General features: G+C 50.1%; 1 protein-coding gene across 2 annotated transcripts in view; it reads left to right on the plus strand.

The window, feature by feature from the left end:
• Nucleotides 1-15,580, plus strand: part of APBA2 (amyloid beta precursor protein binding family A member 2) — a 28,959-nt gene extending 13,379 nt beyond the window's left edge. The window contains exons 4-12 of one of the 2 annotated variants that reach the window (XM_056866140.1): nt 1,107-1,252; nt 5,694-5,729; nt 7,031-7,117; nt 8,049-8,234; nt 9,111-9,290; nt 12,187-12,399; nt 12,918-13,037; nt 14,373-14,513; nt 15,500-15,580. In XM_056866140.1, the coding sequence (XP_056722118.1) occupies nt 1,107-1,252; nt 5,694-5,729; nt 7,031-7,117; nt 8,049-8,234; nt 9,111-9,290; nt 12,187-12,399; nt 12,918-13,037; nt 14,373-14,513; nt 15,500-15,571 (1,181 nt within the window). In that variant the 3' untranslated portion in view covers nt 15,572-15,580. The remainder of the gene's footprint in view (nt 1-1,106; nt 1,253-5,693; nt 5,730-7,030; nt 7,118-8,048; nt 8,235-9,110; nt 9,291-12,186; nt 12,400-12,917; nt 13,038-14,372; nt 14,514-15,499) is intronic. The other variant, XM_056866141.1, reaches the window with a different exon arrangement.
• The last annotated feature ends 2,653 nt before the right edge of the window (nt 15,581-18,233 follow it).

Consider the following 18,233-nt stretch of genomic DNA (forward strand, 5'->3'; position numbering starts at 1 on the left):
GACCTTGATGGACCAATGGTCTGATTCAGAAGGCAGCTTCATACGTACACCACCAGTCTTGGCTGGCCCAGCCCACCATACTGGGCCATACTGGGCCACGTGAGCGGCGGAGGCTAATCTGGTGAACTGGATTTGTTACCCCACTCCTACACACGGGGCCGGCTGGGTGACCTTGGGCTAGTCACACACTCTCCGCCCCACCTACCTCACAGGGTGTCTGTTGTGGGGAGGGGAAGGGAAGTCGATTGTAAGCCGGTTTGAGTCTCCCTTAAGTGGTAGAGAAAGTTGGCATATAAAAACCAACTCTTCTCCTTCTCCTCCTCCTCCCCCCCCCCCCCGTATTGCAGGTGATTGTGGCAAGGTGTGCACCAGCAGCTTCCCAGATCACAGCTCAGTCTTTCAGCTGCTATGCTAAGCTCTCTCCCAGTCAACTTAACTGTTGTGACTTTCCCCAAAGGACCATGTGAATTGTAGCTTGGGGTGGGGTCGCTGTTAGAGAGCCTGACCCCCCATTCTGGGACCCCCCCCCGGGGGGAAAGGAATGATTAGCAAAGCCAGCTAACATTTGTAGCTTAAAGCCATTCCCCGCATCATAAGAAAGCATAAGACCATAAGAAAAGCCCTGCTGGATCAGACCAAGGCCCATCAAGTCCAGCAGTCTGTTCACACAGTGGCCGGCCAGATGCCTCTAGGAAGCCCCCAAACAAGACGACTGCAGCAGCATTTATCCTGCCTGTGTTCCACAGCACCTCATAGAATAGGCATGGTCCTCTGATCCTGGAGAGAATAGGTCTACATCATGACTAGTATCCATTTTAACCGGTTGCCATGCATAGACCTCTCTTCCATGAATATGTCCACTCCCCTCTTAAAGCCTTCCAAGTTGGCAGCCATCACCACATCCTGGGGCAGGGAGTCCCACCATTTAACTATGCATCAGTTTTCTAACGGCCATCATGCTTGCGTTCCAGTTCCGCGGCCCACAATTACGTGAACCGAACGCTCGGCTTAAATACTTGTTCCCCACGCGATGCCTTCCCCTCTTTTTTCCTTTCGCCTCCCCCTTCTGCCTGGGAGGGAGATAACCGCCTGCCTCTGCTTTCCAGTTCCAGGGCCCTGCGAACCCGAAGACCTCATAGATGGCATCATCTTTGCCGCCAATTACCTGGGCTCCACGCAGCTGCTCTCCGAGCGCAACCCTTCCAAAAACATCCGCATGATGCAAGCGCAGGAAGCGGTGAGCCGCGTCAAGGTAGGCTGCCGCGGAGCCGCGGGAGGTAACTCGGCGTCCCCCGAGAGCCGAGCTCCGACGAGTCGGAGCCGCCCGGCACTCTGTGTTCGCAGCGGTCGCCAGGTTGTCGCTGATCTCAAGGCTTCGCGTTCATGGTTTTGTTTTCTGCCGCACGCCTGTACGCAAAGGAACAAAATATCAGTCGCACTCTCGGGGTCTTTTGAAACGTCTTGAAATCCTCTCACACTCAGAGTAGCCGCTGGATTCAGGGGAAAGGAACAGCCTGCCTTTGAAAGACAAGAAAGGCATTGATTTTTGAATTTTTCAGTCCACTTTTCAAAGGATGTCTCCCCGTGAGGATCACAGCATCCCTTAGCATTCAGATGCAGAAGACCTCTGAATCCCAAGGCAACATCAGGGGAGAGCCTCGTCCTCTGTGCCCTGTTGCTGGCCCTCCAGAGGAAACACTTGGCCACTGTTTGAGGCAGGATACTGGGCTAGAAGGAGCCCCTTGGCGCAGAGTGGTCAGCTGCAGTACTGCAGTCCAAGCTCTGCTCACGACCTGAGTTCGATCCCGACGGAAGTCGGTTTCAGGTAGCCGGCTCAAGGTCGACTCAGCCTTCCATCCTTCCGAGGTCGGTAAAATGAGTACCCAGCTTGCTGGGGGTAAAGGGAAGATGACTGGAAAAGGCAACAGCAAGCCACCCAATAAACACAATCTGCCTAGTAAACGTCGGGATGTGACGTCACCCCATGGGTCAGGAATGACCCAGTGCTTGCACAGGGGACCTTTACCTTTACTGGGCTAGATGGGCCACTGGTCTGATCCAGCAGGGCTCTTCCTATTTTCTTTTCATCAGGCGTCTGTCCCTAGCATCCCATAAGCAAACTCATCCAGGCAGGTATTCCTGAAGCAGTAATAATTTATTAGGAGCAAAAAGACAGATTAAAGGACTGACTGCCTAGAGGCAGGTGAGGCTAGTAATGAGCTCTCTCAGCCCCACCTACCTCAAAGGGTGTCTGTTGTGGGGAGGGGGAAGGGAAGGTGATGGTAAGCCAGTTTGAGTCTCCCTTCAGTGGTAGAGAAAGTCGGCATATAAAAACCGCCTCCTCCTCTTCTTCTTCATCATCATCATCATTTGGGGGGCCCCTTCCAATTAGCTGGATTTGCAGCGATCGATGTTTGAGGCTGGCAGAATGTTTTGCAATAGAAACACCTGGACGGTGGTTTGAATTTGGGCCACAGGAAGACAAAGGCTCTCTCGTTTCATGGCAATCTGAGCGGTTTGGCACAAGAGTCGGCTTTGGCATCTCTTGGAACGGAATCCACAGGCCGCGAACGAGCGCCAACCGTGTCACGACGAAGCACCGTTTATTTAGCATTGATGTTGCGCTGTCAGGTGTACTTAGTAGGTGGTCTGTTAAAAAAACACACCCTGCCAGCTATTTATATTTTTAATAGCTGCTTGAAGGTGTGGAGGATTAGTTATCAAAAGGGGGCAGAGAGAGAAATGCTCGCTTTTGATTTTGCTGGTGCAAGTAGAATTTGGGATTTGTCTAATCCCGGCCTTTCTAGTTTGCAAGAAATATTACTTTTTTCTGAATTAATTACAGTCTAGCTTTCTGCACGGGTTTTCTGGGAGCTGTGTGACTCTAGGGGCGGGGTCAGAACATACCATAGAATTACCCTATATACTGAACATGGAAAACGATGTCCTTGTATCGTATTCTCCCCCAAGCCCCCTGCAATTCATAGCAACGTGTATTCTGTGTTGTGATGTTGTGCCTTTCCCTGCTTCCGTCTGAGGACGGGTGGAGCAGGGAAATGTCTACTGTGATGACATCATGGCACGGGGCAATAGCACAAGTGACAGGGCAGAACTCGACACGGGGATGCCATTTTCAGTGGCAGCTTCGTGACAAGGCGGAACAAGGTACAGGGATGCCGTTTTCAGCGGCAGCCTTGCGTCCCGCGAGTCTGGCAGCTCTGCCTCTTGCGTGCCGTCTGGGCTTTCCGCAGGGCTACCCCAGTGTACTTTTCTTGGGATTGTAAGAGCCAAAGAGCCTGTTACTGGAGAAAACAAACCAGGAGTTGCAGCGATCTCTGTGTCAGATGCTACATTCTTCCAACACGTGGTGGTGGTTGTGTCATTTATAGTCTATATCGCAGGGAGGCTTTTCTGCATGCTGGAACTAACTCTTGGCGGCGGGATCTGAGACGTGCTTGGGAATGACGCGGGTTAACTGTACCGCACTTACCTTGGGTCTTGGATGTTGTGTTGCCAGTGGCATGCGCAACCCCACAGCTCAGTGGCAGAGGTCATGCTCTGGGTAGGGCAGGACAGAGTCCGTGGGCAGCCGCCACCGCTTGACTGGACAATACTGGGCGAAACGAACCCGTCGCCTGACTTGGTAATTTCCAGGTTTCCCGAAAAAATCCAGCCCATTAAAGCCTATTGGGACTTTTCATGGCTTTTCGCAGCTCCGGAGGGCATTTTTTGCAGGTAGAGGTCCCATATTTTCAGGGTAGCTTGAAGGGACTCTCCTTGCAAGAACCCCCAAGTTTGGTGAAGATTGGGTCAAGGGTTACAATTTTATGGGGTCTGGAAGAGTCTCACTTTGCATTGCTTCTCTATGGAAGAAGGGGGTGACCTCACCCAGCCCCCATAAAACCGGAACCCTGACCCAATCTTCACCAGACTTGGAGGTTCTTGCAAGGAGAGTCCCTTCAAGCTACCCTGAAAATTTGGGACTTCTGCCTGCAAAAATGCCCCCAAATGAGCTTCGCAAAAAAATTCCCATAGACTTTCCCATAGCTTTGCATGGGCCCAGGCCCCCCAAAAATGGCCAATTGAAAGCTATGGGAAAGTCTATGGGACTCCTAAGGGGGAAACAGCTAGGATGGAGGAGACAGCTAAGGGATAGTAGTGGTTGGGGAAAGGATTACGCCCCCCACCCCCCGGGTTTTGCTTCCTGCATTTTCCTGCCCTCCCCTCTTGCGCTGTACGGCTGAACGTATCCGCTCTAAAACACTTTTGTCTAACTTTAATGAGCTTGCTTTCAGATTACTAATATCGAGAGAGAGAAAGCAGTTATAATGTGCAGACTTTCGCATTCTGTTATTTGAGTGGCAATTCCCCCCCCCCCCTAGAGCATGCGTCGAAGTATCCTGTGAAAATGTTTTTCGTGCTTGTGCTTGAGAAGCACCCTGCTGAAAGCTTAATGGAAAACACAAGCAACTCCATGGTCTAAATGGTCTTTCCGTTTGGGAAACAGTCGCCCGAGAGAGCTTGGATTGCACACTTCCTTTTAAAAGAAAGAACGCTTCTAGCCCTTAGGGATGGAGAGAGATCAGCATTGTTTGGGGGTCCAGAAATGAGCTGGATGCAGTTCAGAGGGTTGGAATTGCGTGCCCCGTGTGATATTTTCACGTACCACCCCTCCTTTATCCTCACTACTACCCCGTTCATAAATTTGGAAACGAACAGGGCAGTCGTAGGAAATTTAGAGCTATTCGACTCCTTTGACATCAGGGCAGTTGTTGGCTGGCGATCCTGGGATTTTCCGTTCACTCTTCTTAGGAGGCAATATCAGGGGAAGGCCTCAACCTCTGGGCCCTGTTTTCGGCCCTGCGGAGGAAATGGTTGGCCACTGTGTGAGACAGGATGCTGGACTAGATGGACCATAGAATCATGCAGTTGGAAGGGACCACCAGGGTCATCTAGTCCAACCCCCTGCACAATGCAGGAAATTCACAACTACCTCCCCCCCCACACACACACCCAGTGACTCCATGCCCAGAAGATGGCCAAGATGCCCTCCCTCTTATCATCTGCCTAAGGTCATAGAATCAGCATTGCTGACAGATGGCCATCTAACCTTTGCTTAAAAACCTCCAGGAAAGGAGAGCTCACCACCTCCCGAGGAAGCCTGTTCCACTGAGGAACTGCTCTAACTGGTAGAAAATTCTTCCTAATGTCTAGGCGGAAACTCTTTTGATTTAATTTTAACCTGTTGGTTCTGGTCCGACTTTCTGGGGCAACAGAAAACAACTTGGCACCCTCCTCTATGTGACAGCCCTACAAGTACTTGAAGATGGTTATCGTACCCCCTCTCAGTCTTCTTCTCTCCAGGCTAAACATACCCTCACTGGTCTGATCCAGCGGGGCTCTTCTGATGCTCTTATAGAAGAAGCTGCAGATTCAGCAGTGAACTTTATTCAGTATTGCCCATCTGCATCAGTCCATCGCTTCTGACCTCAAATGGGCTGCCTGGCAGGGCCGGTTTGCACTCCCTTTTTTGCAAACAACCGGCACAAGAATCTGGACTCGCGTGTCCGAACGTTTCCTTGACTTCACATGCTGTCTTTTTCTCTTTCTCCTCCCTTCCCTTTCTTTTGTGCATTTGTCTGTTTTTTTTCCTTTGTTTTTCCTTTGTTTTTTAAATATATGCTTCTCCCCAGAGGATGCAAAAAGCAGCTAAAATCAAGAAAAAAGCGGTGTGTAGAATTTTTCTTGACTGTTCGTGACTGTTTTTGAGTTTTGCTTTTTATTTTTTATTTTTTGCTTTTTTGGTCTTTGTCGTCTTTGTTTGTCTTGGAGTGTTGTGATTTTTCACTGTGGATCTCTGTAAAGCTGTGATTCTGGGCTTCCGTTTGTACGTCTCTAAGTGTCGGCGGCTGCTTCTCGGCCGGGTTCGCCCTTCTCTTCTGGGGACCTCTCTGTGCCTTGCCGAGCCCAGATGAACGTCGAGGCGCTTCTCTTTCCCGAGTGTGGTTTCCTCTTACCGTCCGTGGTTTGTTGTGGTGGAGAACCATCTGTAGCTGTGCGTTGTGACCGCATCAGGAGAGTCTGTCTTGCAATGTTTGGACTGTTATGCGGCACTCATGTCCAGCTCTCTGCTTCTGGGATGGCGATGGACGTGACCTTTCCATTTCGCATGTGGGAGATTCTCTGCTGTGTATATTTCATAGGCTTTCGGACGAGCTTCAAGGTATAAGGACCCCTTGCCTAGCCTTTGAAAGACTTTGTTCTGTCTAAACTCAGCTACATGATCCTCCAATGGGTAATGAAATGCAGAGTGGAATGCAGTGAAATGCAGAGTGAAATGCAGTGCTCAAATAACTTACTCTGGGGTACATCAGCTGGAGTCACTGACATCACTGGGATCAGGGCAGGCCCTGAAGCATTTGGTGCAGCCCCAAGCCGATGTAGGTCAGGTTGCCATCCTCCAGGTGGGGCCAGGAGGTCTCCCAGAATCACAGCTGATCTCCAGGGGACAGAGATCAGATGCCCTGGAGAAAACGGTTGCGTTGGAGGGTGGACTCTATGGCGTTGTACCCCACTGAGGTTTACTCCCCACTCCCAAACCACACCCTCCCCAAATCTCCAGGAATTTCCCAACCTGGAGATGGCAACCTTATGGCCATGAGAGGTTGGTGCAGTGCCCTCTGGCTGCCTCTGGGGTCATGGATGTGGGCATGAAGAAGCCAAAGAGTAGGAGATCGTTGGAGGACCTCCATCCTGGATGCCTCTGTGGTCCTAGAGGTGGGCACGGAGAAGCCCCCAGCTTAGGAGATAGTCGGAGGACCTCCACCCTGAATGCTTTTTGCTCTGGGCACAGATTTATTTCTTTTATTTCTTTTTTTGCATGTATTTTGGAACGGGACTGTTTGGAATAGCTGTTCTGTGTGGCGGTCCCTCGCTGTGGTGTCGTCATCGTCGTCCATCCTGTGCTGCGTCTGAAGCGACGGGTTGTCTCCGAACGGAGGCGTCACCTTCTCCCCGTTGTCTTTTCCAGAGCTCCGAGGGAGATTCCCAGGCGCTGACGGAAGTGGATCTCTTCATCTCCACCCAGAGGATTAAAGTCCTGAATGCGGACACGCAGGTAAGCCTGGATCTGCTGTGTGGTGGAGCGGCCGGTGACGATCGCTTACGTCGGCTTCCTACCTTTCTCCAGTTGTGGGATTCATGGCAGAGCATCCCTGGTTTCAGGAGGTCTCTCATCCTGGACCCCGACCTCTTCAGCCACCATGGGGCTTTTAGGACTGAAGGCACAGGGAGGTCATGTTCTTGGTCAGGGTTCTCTCGGCCTTTGGGGAAGGGCCGTAACTCAGTGATAGAGCACCTGCTTGGCATGCAGAAGGTCCCAGGTTCAATCCCCGGCATCTCCAGTTAAAGGGACCGGGCAAGTAGGTGATGGGAACGACCTCTGCCTGAGACCCTGGAGAGCCGCTGCCGGTCTGAGTAGACAATACTGACTTTGATGGACCCAGGGTCTGATTCAGTAGAAGGCAGCCTCATGTGTTCGTGTGACTGGTTGTGGAGACTATTCAAAATGTTGCTTTGGCAACAGCTGCCCCCACAACACAAGCCTTTATTGGCATATATAAAATGGACTTAATAAATAATCGAGGAGGTTGTTGGGTCACCCTTGAATGATAAAATGAAATCTAGCCAAGAATTCTCTGTATGCCAGTTTTTGTTGAATGATACTATTCCTGAAGTCACTTTAAAGGTGGCGGTATTTTTGATGGAAGTTGTCAATGTAAGGACTAAAGTCTAAACCATATTTAAATCGAAAATGTATGGACAGTGAATTTTGTGTACTGCTTATATCATGTTTCTATGCCAATAAAGGTCAATTGATTGATTGATTAAGGTTGTTGGGTTGTCAAACCTACCCCAAAGAGTGAAATTTCTTTGGGGGACAGGGGGACACTTTAAGAAATATCTTTCTTGGTGGGAAGCTGGAAGGATGCTTTTCTCGAGCGTCGGTGGACGTGTGCTGATCGCTTGGCTTCCTCCTGCCGTTCCAGGAAACCATGATGGACCATGCACTGCGCACCATCTCCTACATCGCCGACATTGGCAACATTGTCGTGCTGATGGCGAGACGCCGAATGCCCCGGTCGGCTTCTCAGGACTGTATCGAGACCACCCCCGGGGCGCAAGAAGGGAAGAAGCAGTACAAGATGATTTGCCACGTCTTCGAGTCGGAGGACGTAAGCAAATTTGCGTTGGGAGGAAGGGTGTGCGTGACGGCCATTTTTTGCTTGGTTAATCTTTTTGAAGGGTGACTCTTTGCAAGGTCTCTCCTTGATTGGGATACCCACCCTCCCCTCTGTGCCCACGTACCACGAAAGACACACAATGCACCTGGGAGTCAGGAAGGTGCCCCCAGACTCTTTCTTGGTAAGCGGAGTTAACCTAGAGGTCAATTGCCCGGCCTTCCCTGATCTTGTCAGATCTAGGAAGCTAAGCAGGTATGGGAGAACACCACAGAAGTCCAGGGTCGCTATGCAGAGGTAGGCAATGGCAAACAAGCTGTCTTATGTTTTTTGCCCTGACGTGGATTGCCCAGGCTGGCCCAATCTTGTCAGATCTCGTGAAGCTAAGCAGGATCAGCCCTGGTTAGGGCTTAGTTGGGAGACCACCAAGGAAGTCCAGAGTCGCTACGCAGAGGCAAACCACCTCTGAACGTCTCTTGTCTACGGGGGGGTCGCCATAAGTGGGCTGCAACTTGAGAGCCTACCCATACAATGGTTGCCAGCGTGGTGTAAGTGGTTAAGAGCGGTGGTTTGGAGCGGTGGACTCTGATCTGGAGAGCCGGGTTTGATTCCCCACTCCTCCACATGAGCGGCGGAGGCTGAACTAGTGAACTGGATTTGCTTCCCCACTCCTACACACGAAGCCAGCTTGGTGACCTAGGGCTAGTCACAGTTCTCTCAGCCCCACCTACCTCACAGGGTGTCTGTTGTGGGGAGGGGAAGGTGATTGTAAGCTGGTTTGAGTCTCCTTTAAGTGGTAGAGAAAGTCGGCGTATAAAAACCAACTCTTCTTCTCCTCCTTCCTTTCCACCTTCCCTCTTCCTTCCGCAGGCTCAGCTGATCGCTCAGTCCATCGGCCAGGCATTCAGCGTGGCCTATCAGGAGTTCCTCCGAGCCAATGGGATCAACCCCGAGGATCTGAGCCAGAAGGAATACAGCGACATCATCAACACCCAAGAGATGTATAATGACGATCTGATCCATTTCTCCAACTCTGAGAACTGCAAAGAGGTGACTTTTCTCCACTGAGATTTTATTGTGGTTGTTGTTACTGTGATGATTATAAAAAATGCACATCCCTTGAAGAATCTGTTTCCCCCGTTGGCTGCAGGTGGTGATCGTGCCAAGACTTCATGTGGTGCTTTCAGAACTCATTTGAATCATAAAATCATAGAGTTGGAAAGGACCACCAGGGTCATCTAGCCCAACCCCCTGCACAATGCAGGAAATTCACAACTACTTCCCCTCCCACACACCCAGTGACCCCTACTCCATGCCCAGAAGATGGCCAAGATGCCCTCCCTCTCATGAACTGCCTACGGTCATAGAATCAGCATTTCTGACAGATGGCCATCTAGCCTCTGCTTAAAAACCTCCAGGGAAGGAGAGCTCACCACCTCCCGAAGAAGCCTGTTCCACTGAGGAACCGCTGTAACTGTTAGAAAGTTCTTCCTAATGTCTAGACAGAAACTCTTTAATTTCAACCCGTTGGTTCTGGTCCCACCTTCTGGAGCAACAGAAAACAACTCTGCACCAACCCCTTGTTTTTAATCAGATGTAGTATGGAATTAAAACCTGGACAGGTTTTTTTAAAACAATTCTTCATTTGTGTACCATTTATATATGCCATGGCAGTAGTATGCAGTTTTAAGGGGCAGGGTTTAGTTCTTTATTCATTTATCCCTGGAACAAGTGATTTCTTTTGAGTTTGGAAATCAGAGCTTTAAAAACGAGAGAGTATGTTTCTAGTCCTCATTGCTGCATCTCCTTGAAAGATGTTTGTGTTCCAGCCACCTGCATACAGGGTAGGCCAGCGGGGGGGTGGGGAGTCCTCCAGCAGCCAGTGTGAATGGAAACTGCGAATAGTGGAGAGTGTACCGTAGACTTTTTCGCCGGACCCTCTAGCCCCAGCTTAGCTGCTGAAGGGCTATGCAGAGGCAAGCAATGGCAGACCACCCGTTTGTCTCTTACCTTGAAAACCCTACGGGATCACCATACGTCAGCTGCCGCTTCAGGGCTATTCAGCTGGCCAACTTACGAAGGAGGACAGTCTAGGTTCCCTGATGCAGCCCCTCCCTGCCCCTATCCTGAGGCCCCATGGGGTAGTAAATCCCACCCCTTCCTCATCACTACAAGCCTTATTCAGCCCCTCCTCTTATTCCTGAACACTGATCCATTCCACGCATCCATAAGGACCAGAAACTTGATGTGTCTGTTTAAGCTTAATTTTATGAAAGGCTGAATTCGGCACTAAGAGCCAGAGTGGTTAAGAGCGGTGGTTTGGAGTGGTGGACTCTGATCTGGAGAACCGGGTTTGATTCCCTGCTCCTCCATGTGAGCGGCGGAGGCTAATCTGGTGAACTGGATTTGTTTCCCCGCTCCTCCACACGAAGCCAGCTGGGTGGCCTTGGGCTAGTCACAGCTCTCTTAGAGCTCTCTCAGCCCCACCTACCTTACAGGGTGTCTGTTGTGGGGAAGGGAAGGTGATTGTAAGCTGGTTTGAGTCTCCCTGAAGTGGTAGAGGAAGTCGGCATATAAAACCCAACTCTTTTTCTTCTTCTTCTTAACGCTATAGCCTGGTGCCTTTTTTGTGATTACCTGAGAAGCTGAGCATAAACAGAGCCTGCAGAGGGGGTTGTAGGGACCTCATGGCGTAGGGTACCAGCCTGCTCCCGCCCCCAACCCATGGGGCAATTTGGCTGTTTCTGCAGAGCAAGTGGAACAACCAGGTTGTTGCTATTGGGGGGGGGGGGAAGGAATTGGGACATTTCAGCAGCAGGGCTGTTGGAACCCCCAGGTATTTAATAATTGGGAAAGTCGCATTGGATGTGAAAACTCCCTAAATGAGAAAGAAATGTCATAAGCATAGCCGGGAGATGAGTGATTTTTATCTTGGCAGCTGTTTTGGCAGAGCGCGTTTAGAGGTGAAATGCAGCCAAGGTGAAAGGAAGGGAAGCTTGAAAAATCAACAAGCCAAGTGGAAATTGGATTTTGAATCAACAGCAGGAAGCGTAAATAAATTGCAGTGTGCCGAGTCGTAGGGAAAGGAGGGAGGAAAACACGTGCAAGCGCCCATCGGTACTTAAAATGCAGCTGTGGACGCTGGCGAGGGTTGTTCTCCTAAGCTGTCAGCATTACAGGCAAACAAATGACCGGCAGAGATGCAATTTGCAATCGTCCACAGCGAAAACAGCCAAGGAGAAGGAATGGGCTGAAATGTCTTGTGGGGATGGGAGCCGTCTTCCTCAGAGACCAACAAGATTTTCGGGGTGTACGTTTTCGAGATTCAAAGCTCCCTTTGTCAGACAGGTTAAAATTAAATCGGAAGAGCTTCCATCTAGACATTAGGAAGAATTTTCTAACAGAGCGGTTCCTCAGTGGAACAGGCTCCCTCGGGAGGTGGTAAAGCTCTCCTTCCCTGGAGGTTTTAAAGCAGAGGCTAGGTGGCCATCTGTCAGCAAGGCTGATTCTGTGACCTTAAGGCAGATGATGAGAGGGGGGGAACCTTGGCCATCTGGGCATGGAGTAGGGGTCACTGGGGGTGTGTGTGGGGGAGGTAGTTGTGAAATTCCTGCATTGTGCAGGGGGTTGGACTAGATGGCCCTGGTGGTCCCTTCCAACTCTATGATTGTATAACTAGACTCTCAAAAGCTTCTTGGTCTCCCAAAAATCTTGCTGGTCTCGAAAGAACTCCTGGGCTTCAATCTTACTGTTCCTACTGCACACCAACACAGCTCCCCTCCAAAACTTTTTTCTGGGAAAGTGCCTTGGGACAAACACCGAGAGAAGCGTTGGTGTCCAACGGGCCACCTCAAGAGAGCAACCACCCCACGCTCTTGGTATGTCAGCTGACTCCCTTCGAGGGCTCGAAATGCATGTAATTTTATTTTATTTTTTTACGGTGCAGCTGCAGATCGCCAAACAGAAGGGAGAGATCCTCGGCGTGGTGATCGTGGAGTCCGGCTGGGGTTCCATTTTGCCCACGGTGATCCTGGCCAACATGATGAACGGGGGCCCGGCGGCTCGCTCGGGGAAACTCAGTATTGGGGACCAGATAATGTCCATTAATGGGACCAGCCTGGTTGGGCTGCCTCTGGCTACGTGTCAAGGCATCATCAAGGTACTCCCCACCCCTTCCCTAAACCAATGAGTATTTTTTTAAAAATTCCTCCTGAAGGGGGAAAAATGCAGTTATAATGTTGATCTTGCTGGTGCTGGGTCTTGCGGACGGTAAATAAAGATTCTGGAAGGATTAATGGGGCTTTCTGGGTTGTGAGTCAGTCCTCCTGATCGATTCAGATCTCAGAAGCTAAGCAGAGTCAGCCCTGGGATGGGGTGGGAGACCACCAAGGAAGTCTAGGGATGCTATTCAGAGGCAGGCAATGGCAACCATTTCTTGCCTTGAAAAACCCTATGGGGGCCACCACTACCTGGCCTTTGGGGACAATCAAATTGATCTAAGAATTGGCCGCTTGTGCCTTGGCAGCCCATAAGAGGGCGGGGCTTTTAAAATGTGAACAAATTGAGGAATTACTGTGACTAATAGCAGACATTGCTACAATTCGTCCTGCCTCCGTTGGGACTTGCTAACACCAGGAATATTTGCAAGGGCTTGCTAAAATCCTAAATGTGTTTTAGGGTCTTAAGAATCAGACGCAAGTGAAGCTGAACATCGTCAGCTGCCCGCCAGTCACGACCGTCCTGATCAAGCGGCCCGATCTGAAATACCAGCTGGGCTTCAGCGTCCAGAACGGAATTGTAAGGCTTTTTTCCTTTTTCAGTGTTGAGGTGTGAGAGGACCAAACGCTCCCCCCACCACCCCCAAGCCCAGGATAGAATGGAGACACAATGAGGTCTGTTTTCTGACCTGACTGAGCAGTTCCTCAGTGGAACAGGCTTCCTCAGGAGGTGGCAAGCTCTCCTTCCCTGGAGGTTTTTAAGAAGAGGCTAGATGGCTGATTCTATGACCTTAGGCAGATCATGAGAGGGAGGGCACCTTGGCCATCTTCTGGGCATGGAGTAGGGGTCACTGGGGGTTTGGGGGGGGGAGGTAGTTGTGAAATTCCTGCATTGTGCAGGGGGTTGGACTAGATGACCCTGGTGGTCTCTTCCAACTCTATGATACGTTGCCTATTTATCCCTCGGTAGCTGCAATATTAAGCTTGGGCATGGATGGGGCCAGCGCAGATAGAACACCACAGAAAAGATTTTCCCCAACTTATCCCCCCAATTTTAAGTGCAGTGCTTTTCGGTGGGGGTTGTTTGCTCCGTTAAATGTAGAGAAATCCAGAGGGGGGGTGCACAATCCCCAGAGCCCCCAGTGCTAGGTAATCAAGATGATCTGTTGACATATGAGTTGGGCCTGTCTGGGTCGTGATGAAGTCTGTACTCGGGGGCTTTAGTGACTTTGGATATAACCCTGGAGAAATCCAGTCATGCACACAATCATTCATTTAATTTATTACGATCCAATATCAGCCAACACCAACGTAAGGTCACAATCTAAACACAAAATCATGTAAACTAGTGATGTGCATATATGTGAATAATCCCCAGAGGTCCTTTTGCATTGTTAGTCATTTGACTCTGGACTCCCTTTTTGATTTTGGTGCAGTTTCACCGCTAGGGTTCTCGCTCTCCGGAAATGTGTTGGTTTGACTATTATCTGCCACCATCTAGTGGCCATGAGACATCTTTGCAATTCGGAAAAAAAACAACTCCTATGTACCTGCCGTTTTTCAGATGCATTTGTTAGTGGCAGTCCTCAAACAGGGAAGCTTCAAGGGGAGATTGCAATGTGAGATGGCTGAACTTGAGCTCATTCACAAGTTCAGAATACTGAATGGGGATTCTTATCTCACTACAGATGTTAATTTTCTGCCCCCTCTGCTTTAATCAAGCTGCTTACAATGTGCATGGTACTTCCTTCTTTACAACACCCCTCCCACCTTCTGACTGGGATTTAAGGACTCCACAGTTCTACCATTTTGTGTAGTGATATCCCGCCATCTCTAGGCTGGAAGAGCTCACCGCCTTCCTTTTGTTTCTGCTGGGCCAGACGACTCGTGATTGTCCGTCAATTTCTCCCGACAGATCTGCAGCCTGATGCGAGGAGGCATTGCGGAGCGAGGGGGTGTCCGCGTCGGCCACCGCATTATTGAGATCAACGGTCAAAGCGTTGTGGCCACCGCTCATGAGAAGATCGTCCAGGCCTTGTCTAACTCTGTGGGAGAGGTGAGTTTCTAAGCACACCTTTCGGTTTTTCAATCAAGGAAAGGACTGCGAGACCCTGTGGTATCTTTTTTTTTTAATTGAAAGGAGGAAAAGAGTCATGCTGTAGAAAAATCAACAGTTTATTCAATCCACTATTGGCCTCTTGTAGAAATAGCTCCCCAGAAATTCCTTAATCTATGCTGGGTTGTTTTGACTGGAGATTACTGTATCAACAGACGTATAGTGTCCAGGTCACGCGAAGTGATGATATCACTTTACTCTGCTCTGGTTAGACCTCACCTAGAGTATTGTGTTCAGTTTTGGGCACCGCAATTTAAGAAGGATGTAGACAAGCTGGAATGTGTCTAGAGGAGGGCAACAAAGATGGAGAGGGGTCTGGAGACCCAAGTCCAATGAGGAAAGGTTAAAGGGGCTGGGTGTATTTAACCTGAAGAGGAGGAGACTGAGAGATGATATGATAACCATCTTCAAGTACTTGAAGGGCCGTCATATAGAGAAGGGGGCTGGGTTGTTTTCTGTTGCCCCAGAAGGTCGGACCAGAGCCAACGGGTTGAAATTAAATCAAAAGAGTTTCCATCCAGACATTAGGAAGAATTTTCTGACAGAGAGCTGTTCCTCAGTGGAACAGGCTTCCTCGGGAGGTGGTGAGCTCTCCTTCCCTGGAGATTTCTAAGCAGAGGCTAGATGGCCATCTGTCAGCAATGCTTACTCTGTGACCGTAGGCAGGTCATGGGAGGGAGGGCACCTTGGCCATCTTCTGTGCATGGAGTAGGGCTCACTGGGGGTGTGTGGGAGGAGGTAGTTGTGAATTTCCTGCATTGTGCAGGGGGTTGGACTAGATGACCCTGGTGGACCCTTCCAACTCTATGATTTATGATTCCTCAGTAGCAGGGACAGCATTGTCAATAAGATTCCAGGGTGTTGCTGGCCGCTTCATCACTTTTCTGTTGTTGACTGACCAGCTCTCTTTCTCTGCCGGTTTGCAGATCCACATGAAGACGATGCCCGCCGCCATGTTCCGGCTGCTCACCGGCCAAGAGACCCCTCTCTACATCTGATGCAAAGCCCACCGCTCATGAGCGCAACTGAAGAAGCCTTCCGGGGGAGGATGGGAGAACGTACTTGCTAGGGAGCAGGAAGGGGGTTTGGATCGGCTCCTTCGTACTCCGGAAGCGCAACACCTACGCCTTCTTCTGTGTGTCTTGGTTTATTACAGTTCTGTTGCCAAACGGCGAAGCCATTTACCACGGACAATAGCCACTACGTCAAGGTATTTTTGCCACCACCAACCCACCCTTCGCCATAGAAGCTTCCAGACATCGGACACGACGGCCCCGTGGACGTCTCCGGTGTCCGCCACACCGCTGAGATGCAATCTCCCCACGGATTCTATGTCTAGTTATCTATCCCGACAAGAGGAGGCGAATGCAGACTTTCCTTGGGGGGGGGGCGGGGGGGAGGGAGGGGGTGACGATGAATGTATGCAATTCCAAGAGGGTGGGGGCGATGGCCGAGCGTTCGATCTTCGTAGGGGGGGGGGAAGGTCCTGTTGTAAGTGGTATCCTTTCTTGACCAGTGTAACGTGTTTATATGAGATGTGAACTGTACTGTGAAACAAGGGAAGTTGGGTACAAAAAAAACAGAGAGAGAAGTTTTGCGACAATAAAAAAGAACTTGCCACATTCTGAATACCGAACGTCCCTGGCGAGACGCAGTGTGTTGATTTCCAGACTGTTTCGTTTCCTCGCTACGAGTCCACGACGCCTCCGTTCACTGCCCGCGTGCTTCAAGGCGGAGTCGTTTCTGTCGGCAGCGTTCGGCGCCCACCGTCGAATCGGCGTGACCTTGTACCCGTACGGAAAGCGAATGACTGCGCCCGTCGGCCTCTTGCTGTCTAACGTTCCCTGCGTGAGGCCTTGACCTCAAAAAAAAAAAAAAAAAAAAAACGAGGAAAGGGAATAAAACCCACTGTGATGCTATGGAAGGTTTTACTGGGAACTAACAAAAAAGTCTTTAGGGGTACATTAATTCCATAGCTCTGTAAGCCATGGCATGCCAGTCGCTCTAGGAGGGACTAAATGCAGAACCACCAATAAATGTGGAGTAATAAAGCGCTCCCGGCTTTTTTGGTTTCTTTTACCGCACCTACAAGAGGGATTCTTTGATGGGACGGAAGCAGTTTTGAAGTGGCCATTTTGCTGTGTGGTAAGTGACTATGATTTTTTTAGATCTTGTGTTTTTCACTGAAAAATACTTTATCCAAGCAATGATACAAACTTTGAATTTTATTTTTAAAAATTCCTTTTTATTGTAGTTACTTTGGTATAAAAATGGGGGGAAAACCCCAGAATATAAAAAAGCACAGAAATGTGTAAGAGTTGGTTACATGAAAAAAATCAAATCTATTTTAGCAAAGTAATATAGATCTGGATGGCCCAGGATGGCCCAGGCTAGCCTGATCTCGTCAGATCTCAGAAGCTAAGCAGGGTCATCCCTGGTTAGTATTTGGATGGGAGACCACCAAGGAAGTCCAGGGTTGCTGTGCAGAGGAAGGCACTGGCAAAATCACCTCTGTTAGTCTCTTGCCATAACCCCCCCCCCTCAAAAAAAAGGGGTCGCCATAAGTCGGCTGCGACGTGAGGGCACTTTACACACACACACACACACAATATAGATCTGGATACTGAGTCACAGAAATAAAAATTCAAAGTTACATACCCTCAGAGGGGCGTGTCGGGGAGCCCTTCCCATACAGCCTAACAGGTTTCAATAGGAGAGGATCTCAAACCTTGCACAAGTAACTTATCACAGCAAATGACCACTTCATATCCTCTCTCTGTGCTATGTGAGTTCCAACTCTGTCACTGGAACTTATTTTACTTTCTCCACAGTGGGGACCCAAAGCCGCGATCACCGTTCTCCTCCCCTCCGTTTCCTCCTCACGACAACCCCGTGAGGTAGGTTAGGCGGAGAGTGTGCAGCTGGCCCCAAGGACGCTCAGTAGGTTTCCTCGGGAGGTGGTAAGCGCTCCTTCCCCGGAGGTTTTTAAGAAGAGGCTAGATGGCCATCTGTCAGCAATGCTGATTCTATAACCTTGGGCAGATCGTGAGAGGGAGGGCACCTTGGCCATCTTCCGGGCATGAAGTAGGGTTAACTGGGTGTGTGTGGGACGGAGGGAGTTGTGAATTTCCTGCATTGTGCAGGGGGTTGGACTAGATCCGTGTTGGCGAACCTATGGCACGCGTGCCACTTCCGGCACGCGTAGCCCTCTTTGCCGGCACGCACGGTTCCTCCAAGCCGCTGGCCTTTCCGGCTCTGCCCCGCCCCGGGTGATCTCCAACCAATAGAGATCAGTTCACCTGGAAAAAATTGCCACTTTGGCAATTGGACTCTATGGCACTGAAGTCCTTTCCCAAACCCCACCCTCCTCAGGCACCACCCCAAAAACTTCCCACTCATGGCGAAGAGGAACTTGGCAACCCTAGCCTCTCCCTCTGGACCCCCTCTGGGGGTGGTATTCAGGTTAAATTGCCTCATTGGCACTCGGCGATAAATATGTGGGTTTTCGGTTGCAGTTTGGGCACTCAGTCTCTAAAAGGTTCGCCATCACTGGACTAGATGATCCTGGTGGTCCCTTCCAACTGCATGCTGGACTTAAATTTAGCTTATCTAAAGTCAGGAAACCTAAGGAGGAACGTGCAAGTTGCAACCTGCTCATTT

This window comes from Euleptes europaea, chromosome 20 (genome assembly GCF_029931775.1).
Source record: "Euleptes europaea isolate rEulEur1 chromosome 20, rEulEur1.hap1, whole genome shotgun sequence".
Lineage (NCBI taxonomy): Eukaryota > Metazoa > Chordata > Lepidosauria > Squamata > Sphaerodactylidae > Euleptes > Euleptes europaea.